Genomic DNA, 9,307 nt, shown 5'->3' with positions numbered 1-9,307 from the left:
AATTTAATAACTTTTTAACTTTTTGACTAAAAGGAAGGATACCCAAACGAGGCCTTCGTCAAGAAAGGGTTTGGCTCAATGAAAGGATCATACAACTAAAAAGACTTATTACTTAAAAGATCGGATATTTGAATTTTATAAAAGCTAAGCATTCCAAATCTTGAAATTATTAGAGATTTATCTGGTCGTTAAGTTTAGGACTTTGGGATTAGTAGACGTATGTGTAAACTAACCCAGACAATCGGTTAATGAAATAAAAAAACTTATTTAGTTGGTTGATTATTTAGTAGTTATGGTGGATTCATTTCTCTCTGACTTAACTTCCCCAAAATAATTTCTCCATTTAGTTGACTTATTATTATTTTTGAGCAAATTTCGTTTTAAAAATTATTTCAAAACTTTACTTTCTATATCTATTTCTAGATCCATCTCGATTAGAAGATCTTCAAAATAATTTTTTTTTTTAAAAACAATCCACTAAAGAAAGAAAAAATCTAAAAAAAGTATATATATATACTTATTTTTTAGTGAATTTTTCTTTTTAATTTTCTAAGTCATCTAACCGAGACATATTTAGAAAATAAATAAAAAAATGACATAATTTTTTTTAAAAAAAATCATTAAACACAAAAATAAAAAAAAATAAAAAAATTCCAACTTATAAGCTAGTGCCAAAAGAGTCGTAGTCATAAGATTCATCTTCGTAAAGGTGGAAAAACAAAACTTTGCAGGTAATTTTTTAATTCGTTAAATTAATGAAAAATAAGAAAGATAAGAGTAGGTAACACGAGAGCGAAACAATATACGCTTTTACAAGTATTTGCTAGCTAATAAATGATTTAAGTTACAAAGTTGTAGCAGGTGACACCCCTCAAGACAATCATATAACCAAATGTAAAAACTGTTGCACTAAGCTAATCCATTATTAAATGTTTGTTAAAGAATAGTATTCCCCACTTATTATTGTTCAACTGCCCATAATTTCACATTATTGTCAAAAAATATTTATCTATTTCTATTTTCTAAATGAATTACCTTTAAAGGAGGTTTGGTAAGTAATTGTTTTCATCTATAATGAATCCGGTGAAGTACAAATACATAATTTCCCAGATCCACTGGTGGGAAGAAAAATTTAGCATTACGCAACACAAAATGACGGTAATGAAAGTTCTCCCATGATTGACTGACTCCCTGCAGATAAACACAATAAAGAATCAATCGCATGAGATTTGCAAGGGTTAAAAACTACTTTAACACTGTGTTCTGAAAATCAAATCATAACTAAAAACCGTGGCGTGTTAATGAGTCTTAACAACTTATGTATGCCAAAGCATAACCACTTTAAGGATGATAAAAGCAAGTTTAGTTGAGCTTCAGTTAATGTTTCTTCGTGATGCATTAATAATGTTTCCTCATCATGTTTTATGGTCTCTTCTTGTTAGATTATTAGGGTGAGCTAAACCTAAAAGTTGGATGGTCCACTGTTGTTGGGACCACAAAGAGGACCGCTTTCTAGTCGGCAGAGATCAACAAATCTAAGTTTGTTTCACCAACTGGGGTTTCAAATATGGTGGTAGCTAGCCAGTCACTATGTGAATTTATTTAGTGGATTTTGTCTATCTGTCAATCTTATCCTCTTCAGGGCCATGCTGAAGTAAGAAATACAATGGAAACATGGACTCCATGATGTTACGTGTTCTCAGAAACATTTTTCACACAACAGATGAGGGGATTTTGCAGGATAATTTTTTATGAACAACAGCCTTCCCCACAAGAAACTTTAGACGTCAGATCATTCATTATTTTTCAACTTTTTGAAATAGAGCAATGTCAAAAGCTAACAGAGAAAAAAGAGATGAGATTATATGTAAGTAAGCTTGAAATCGACAGGGATGACACGGTGCCTACATATTCCCTATGGGGAATAGAGAAAAAGAGACGGAGACGAAGAGCATGACAACTTCATAGGTCAGCCTCACAACCAAGAAGACAAATCTGATGAGCTTTCAACTTTGGAAAGTAATTAAAAATTGCCGAAAGATGGACACTGAGGGGTCTGCCTGCCTGATAGAAGCCAATATGGACTTTTGTGTAGTCGAAGACAACGAGAATTTGTTCAAAGTAAGATTCAAATGCATGATTGAATGCAAGTGGAGACGAGGATGGAGACACAATACCATATCTTCTAAAAAAACAATGATAAATGAGAGGTATTCTTAAAATTGGAGTAGTTTAATCTAACAGTTAAAACCATAACGCTTGACATATTCAACGAGCATACACGTATTGCTTGCATAAGATGACATGCTACCAATACTACCTATGAGATACTTCGGAGTTGAAAGCCTCAGGCAAAGCCAAATCCTGAGCATAGGATTTGATTACTCTTAGAAAGAGTTCACTATTTTTTTTGAAAGCTCAAAACATGAGATCATGGAATGAGGATCATCTGATGGGAAGATTTTAGAAGAGTCTAATGAATGAATGGTCCAACCTAGATAACTATACTGAGGAAATCTAAGTGCATAGAAGATTTTCACAGAATGGAACATAGATGTGAGAGAAAAACAAATGTGAAACAAAGGGTTTTCTTTCGCATGTATGTCCCATTCTGTGAATTGTTTATTTTATTTTATTTTTTGTTTTGGGTATTCCTAGCACAAGTGCAATTAGACATGCACCAAGCAGGACGTTATACTTCTAACGTGAAAAAAAGTAAAAGGCAAGGAACTATAAGGATTTATGCATATGGGGAGCTGCCCCTAAACTCTATGCATCTCAAGGTCTCTACTTAGAATTAGGAGGGAAAAAAAAAAAAAAAAGAAAAAAGGAAAAAGAAAAAGAGAGAGAATCGAACTTCTTACCTTAAAGATCTCCCTGTGATCTATGGGGAGAAAATATCAATGATGCCGAAGAGCCCTCCTTTCTTCTTTATCATTCCCTCCCCCTCAATTTAGTGACAATGAATTTGTGGCTTTCAAGCACAGATTAAGCTTGCTATGGTAAAAATCAAAAGATTTAAAATAGACAAGGCCTGCAAAATAAGAATTCAGAAGATAAGGCGTTAGTGAAACATTCATTTGACTCATTGAATTAGTTCATCAGCTAGATATATAAAGTAGATTGTGAATCTAACCCATCAAACCAAATTGAGAAAAAGAAAAGACCACGAAGAGCATTTCTAACCAAATGTTGTACTGGGTTTCTTACATTTATCTTGGGAGCTGAATTTATAATCATCTGTGGAAGGTTACCCTGTAACCCAATATTATAAACAGGGGTACCATTAGGATAGTACAGCCCATAGTTCCTCTCTGATGCCGGACCAGGCTTTAAATCCTCATTGAAAAGTGCAAAAACATATACATCGATTGGTACTGATGGGTTTGCTGGAGTACCTTGCCTCTCCTCTATCAAACGCAACAAATTACCGTTATATAACTCTGCATTCTGTAGTGTGGCTCCTGCTTCATCAGGATCCCCTTTAGAAGGCCAACCTGTCTCAGAAATCTTGACCTCAATATCCGTATGCCCCATTGCTTTCATTGATGAGTAAACAGCATCAATTTGAGCATATAACATATTATTATAGTTCAAATTTGTAACAGGATCAATTGTCCCCGAGTTAGGCTGGAAAAGTACATAATCCAATGGAACCTGACCTGGGTTATCTTTGTATGCAAAAAATGGGTATGCGTTTATGAGAAATGGTGAGTTGGCTAGAGAATGGAAGTTGAGAATGGGCTGAATGTATTCAGCAAGATCTGGCCGGAAAGTTCCTGAGGAAGGAGGGAAGGAAGTGCCTAAGATTCCTAGGGAATGGGCGGTTGTCACATAGACTTGTTTGCTTAGCCCAAGATTTTGGAGAGCTCCATAAACGGTTTGCATTGCCGGGAGAAGATAAGACTTTAATTGAGTATCATTGCCCGTTAAGATCTCATTTCCAACAGTGATGCAACTGATTTTGGTATGCGTAATGAAGGGTTGAACATTCAGTTCAACCCAGTTTTGAGCTTTTAAAGGGTCAGTCATATTTAAAAGATACTCATTGCCAAGTCCAATGACAAAATCGATATTTGAATTGGCAAATGCGCTTAATACGTTTGGATCAGCGTCGTAAAGTTTTACTCTGCTGATGTTGAGGGATCCGAGGAGGTTCGCAACACGGCTGGGAGAGGGAAGATTGTTTGCAATTTGGCCATAGTTAATTCCAACTCCAAGGCTGACAATTGGAACTATTGAATCTGAAAAAAATTTGCAAAACATAGCAAGTTAAAAAAAAGAATAATCAAAGATTACAGTAAAATTAAAAGGAGATGAAGAAAACATTGCTAGAGTAGAAAAAATGAAGAGAATTGTATGGCTAGAGAGTAAACATGAGGAATTAAGATCTAAAAGGGAAATCAAGACTAAAAAAAAAAAAACACATAAAAATTATTAAAAATAAGCAAACATAAAAGAAAAGACATTTAAGGAATAAGAAACTATGATATCCAGATCCAAACTAAAAAATTTGACAAACCAGAGCTGATAAAATGCAAGTTATATCATTAATTACAACAAAGAATCTAAAAAATACAAACTCCTACTCTATATAATTGAAAGTTTCACAGTCCTAGTCTCTCTGACAATGAGATATCAAAAAAAAAAAAAATATAGAATTAGAGAATGATACGAATACGCATCAAAAGAACACAAATCAAAGCAATGAATCTTTCATATCTCAATGTTGATAAACAAATAAAAAAAACAAAAATCCACCAAACTAATAAGCATAATAGACACAGCTACTTAAGACTTGGATTGTATCGCAAAGATTCAAAATTTTCCTACTGGATTTCTAGTCAATCAAACAGAAAGAGAAAAAAAGACGAAGGCAATTGAAATCAGCATTGATTGAGCGAGTATAGGAGACGAACCAGATAGAGTGAGAAGCAAAAGAAGCGTAGAGAAGATAGAATGGAGCTTCGAAGCCATTGCTTTGCTGCTCACTGATTCAACGCCGTTTCGACCTCCGCGATCCCCTAAATCACAGCCACCATGGCCGCTCCATCTTGCTATATATACACACGGGAAGTGATTGGACCCTCCAATCACCGCCCGACTATTCCCACACACATAGGGGTGCCCATAATATGGCCGAAACCGTTGAAATCGTCAAAATCGCATTGAATTACACAGGTAAATTTATTATTATTTATCAATCGAATCGTCGGTTTTTGGTAAGAAAAATGACAAATTTTAGTGACACTTTTATCAATCCGTCGGTTTCTATTTTTCTTCCAAACCACACCGACCCGCACAGGTATTAAATCATGTTTTATAAGATTCAAAAAATTCTTTTTTACTTAAGTTTGCTTGTTGTTCTATATCTTAGAATATAGTATTACATTATTGTTCGAGAAGAATTCAAGATGTCAGTAATCCAAAATAAAGTTGGATTCCAATTCACTTTTCAATTTTTTTTTTTTTTTTTTTGGGCCATGTTGCAAACTTGCATCAGCTCACTTTTCAATCTAAATACCTTTCAACAGTAAACATTTTCAATATATTGTAAATCCTGAATGATATTAATTTTATGTATTGTATTTGATCATTGTAGCTTCCACAGATGCTTGTAATGAACTGATGGCATAATCGTTGATATTATCATGTTGTTGCTACACTTGCTTCATCAGAAGAAAGTTTTGCAAGATGCTTAACATCACGGTATTTCTTGTCTTTTTTTTACTCTTTGATTTAAGTTTTGTAATTTTGAATTATATTTTTTATAAACCACCAATCCGCCCGAACCGCCAAGGCAAATCCGCCATTATTTGCCAACCGAACTGCCAGTTTTTGATAAGGAAAATGGCAAACTCTAGCGACACTTTTATCAATTCGCCACCCGTCATACGGTTTCTATTTTTCGCTCAAACTGCACCGACCCGCACCGCGCACACTCTTACCCCCACACACATGTAACGTGACGGCACGGGTGATGATTAAAGGAAGAGGGGAAGAAAAAAAAAAAAAAAAAATTAACTAATCAGAGAGAGAGAGAGAGGGTCAAAGGAGTACCTCAACTCATTTTCCATATCCGCATATATAGATACGTGTATATCTACATGTCGATGATGTACACTCGCCCTTTTACACGTGTGATTTCTTTTACCTTTTTTTTTCCAGCGATTTGGTGACAGCGAATCCTTTGGAAATTTGGTTATTTTAAATATTTTTTGACTACTTAATTATTTTCTGAGATAAATATATATATATATATATATTTATTTATTTAGAATAATTTGTATTTATTTTTTAATTGAATAGATGATTGTGAAAAAAAATAATTAATTGATAAATAGGATGTAACATTTGATTTTATTAATTATTTTTGTCTTGCAAAAAAAAAAAAAATCTTTCTAAATAAGAGAAATTCTAAGGGGATGGCTTCCCTTCAGTCCAATCACAAACTGAAGGGTAGTGTTAGGGCCGTGGGGGCCCACCACAGGTCCCGTTTCGATAATTCGAATCATTTAATGTGTAGAATTTTTCGAGTACTATATGCTTGTAAACAATGACGTTGATCGGATATCGATAGTTATGTGATCAAATCAATTTTGTATGAAAAAAAATGGACGGTGAAAAATAAACGGCTTACAAAAAATTGATTTGATTACATAGCTATCGATATCCGATCAATGTAATTTTTTACAGGCATATAGTACTTGACAAATTTTACATATTGAACGGTTCAGATTATCAAAACGGACCCCGTGGTAGGTCCCCACAGGCCCAACAGTACCCTCTAGTCCGATCACGGACTAGAGAGAAGCTATTCCCAAATTCTAATATACACACATCTTGAAAAGGGACATACACCCTAGTTATATCATTTTCTTTTTTAGTTGTGACCAATTTTTTTCTTTAGTAATGGCAATATTTTAATTATGACTCCTGAGATCTTTGATTATGTTTCATGATGTTTGGTTATGAATTTTTTTTAATTATAACTCAAAAAATATTAAGTTATGCCATTTCTTTTTTTAGTTATAAGGTATATATAATATACACCATTTGAAGGGTATGCATCATAATCTTTTCCTAAACAAGATTAGCGTTTTATTCTATTTACAAATTGACAATTAACCGTTTGTCTCATTAAATTTTAACACAAAAATAATGAATCACATAATTTAGATTAATAATTACTCATTGAAACTCCACCAAAACGTACTCCATAAATATTGAATAATTTATTGGTGTTTATGTCAACTTATATACATTTCGATTAATCCTTCCCTAATTTGATAAAAAAAATAAGCCATCCATGACAGGGATTAAAAAATTCACAATAAATAATTTTTTTTCAGCCTGATCTTAAAAATTTATATTATAAAACAATTATGTGATGAACAGATCCATCGATGATTGAAGACAACCTCAAGGTCGTTTTGCCAATCTCCTTTTTTTTTTTTTCTTTTTTTTTTTTCAAATGAAAAGGATAACAAAGTAGCATAGTTTCAGTACAAACAAGTAGACAAACAGAGGGCATCAAGCTTTGTGAGAATTACCAGAAACCATGTCTGCAATGAGAAAAGAGGAGATAGAACTAGGAGGGTCATCAAGGAACACCAAATGCTCCGATTGGTTGACTCCACTTTTGGTGAGTGCATCAGCACATTGATTTGCTTCTCTGGGGATATATTGGATGCTGCACTTGCATCTCTTCAGTATGAAATTGGCATCCTCTATTAGAGCTCTTTAAGGGGATTTTCTTTCGGCTCCATCCTAAATCTATTGCATTGCAATCTGGGAATCTGTCTCTAGCTCTATGTTTTCCATTCCTTTTTGCATGATGATGATGAGGCCTCTGTAAATTCCCCAAAGTTCTGCTTCTAAGCTTGTGCAGTTTCCTAAGTACCCAGTAGCCCCACAACCAGGTGCCTATTTCATCCCTCAGTAAGCCCCCATACCCAAACTGACCTGGGTCACCTTTAGAGCATCTATCTGTGTTCAGTTTTAATTTCCCTGCAAAAGGAGCAAACCAATTAGTTAGTCTTGGTTCTGAGTAAGTAGGGTGGAGGGGGTTTTGAAAAGCTTCCAAGATTTCTTTGGCCTGTTGGAAGATTTTAGCTGTACTGACATAGGCAGGATGAGTTTGATTGTTGAAAACCTCCTCATTCCTATCTTTCTAGATATTCCATATGGCTGTTAAGAAGATTGTTGGCCATGCGAGATCAGCCATCTTGTCTTTACATTGTAGGTTAGACTTTAACCATTTAGGTAATGTTATACTGTTTGCTGCTATCCACCAATGGAGGTCTTTCAGTTGGAGCCAGATGGCTTTGGCTTTGGTACAACCTGTGAGCAGATGTGGCATGTCCTCTATATGGGTTTGGCATCTATAACAGGTATCAGAATTAGTGAGTTTTCTTATCAGTCTCATCTGATTGGTAAGGTGCCTACCATGCATGGCCAACCAGAGGAAAGTTTTATGCTTGTGAGGAGCTTTTAGTTTCCATATCCATTGCCAGTCCAAGCTATCTTCCTCATTTTTAATAAGAGCATTGTATACTGCTGAGGTAGAGAAATTGCCATTTGTAGTTCCTTGCTAAATTGAAGTGTCCATAAAAGTCACAAATCTAGGTCTGCAGATACTAAGGATGTTATCTCTTTTTATGTCATGTCACTATCCAGTCCCATAAGTGATCTAGGTGTAAAACCGACTTAGTAAGGTCCCTACTTATTTGATAGAAGTGGTTCAATTTGCATACTACAATATCTTTAATCGGTGTTATTTGATATTTTGAGAGTACGATCACGTGATATTTTATGATATTATGATTGGTAAAAAATGTTAGTATTATAATTTGAGAGATTTATTAAAAAAATCAATTTTCAAGTGTTTGTATCACAATTAATCTATAAGATATTATTATATTCCAATAAGTCTTATTATTTGAACATTTGATTTACCAAATCCTAATTCTCATATTTAAGGTATTTTATGCATATTTCTACCCTTACAAATATTTTTTAAACGGTTAGCAATTTGGTGATGTGAACATTTATATTTTACAATGTGAATATTCACATTGACAATATAAATATTCACATTGACATTTTAACATTCACATTGACGGTGTGAACATTTACATCACGGGACATTCGCACTATAAATGTGAATATTATTAGGGGTATTTTAGTAACTATGTTACTCATAGGACTTATTGGAATATAAGAGAGTAATGTGGACTAAATGGAATATAAGTAGGTGAAAAGAGATTTATGAAAAAGTGCCCTTTATAATTGTGTATTAAGTGAT

The 9,307-nt window shown here is 34.0% G+C and overlaps 1 protein-coding gene across 1 annotated transcript; it reads right to left on the bottom strand.

Annotated features, from left to right (window-relative positions):
• Positions 1–1,047: 1,047 nt before the first annotated feature.
• LOC114261218 (Glycosyl hydrolase superfamily protein) lies at positions 1,048–5,077 on the bottom strand. The gene is made up of 4 exons (XM_028201453.2): positions 4,920–5,077; positions 3,211–4,244; positions 2,865–3,034; positions 1,048–1,191 (listed from the first exon to the last, which is right to left on the bottom strand). Exons 1-3 carry the CDS (start codon positions 4,975–4,977, stop codon positions 2,978–2,980), a joined length of 1,149 nt encoding a protein of 382 aa, XP_028057254.2. The 5' UTR covers positions 4,978–5,077; the 3' UTR covers positions 1,048–1,191; positions 2,865–2,977.
• Between the last annotated feature and the right edge of the window lie 4,230 nt (positions 5,078–9,307).

This window comes from Camellia sinensis, chromosome 14 (genome assembly GCF_055761805.1).
Source record: "Camellia sinensis isolate YWXY chromosome 14, ASM5576180v1, whole genome shotgun sequence".
Lineage (NCBI taxonomy): Eukaryota > Viridiplantae > Streptophyta > Magnoliopsida > Ericales > Theaceae > Camellia > Camellia sinensis.
The sequence above is the reverse complement of the archived record's forward strand: the minus strand, read 5'-3'. Positions and strand labels throughout refer to the sequence as shown.

What these genes read in the sequence shown, in the direction of transcription:
- LOC114261218 (XM_028201453.2), bottom strand. Translation starts at nt 4,977, where the DNA reads ATGGCTTCGAAGCTCCATTCTATCTTCTCTACGCTTCTTTTGCTTCTC. An exon ending in TTTGCTTCTCACTCTATCTG is followed by an intron (nt 4,245 to 4,919) that starts GTTCGTCTCCTA and finishes AATTTTTTTCAG; the next exon opens with ATTCAATAGTTCCAATTGTC. An exon ending in ATTCAGCTCCCAAGATAAAT is followed by an intron (nt 3,035 to 3,210) that starts GTAAGAAACCCA and finishes CTTATTTTGCAG; the next exon opens with GCCTTGTCTATTTTAAATCT.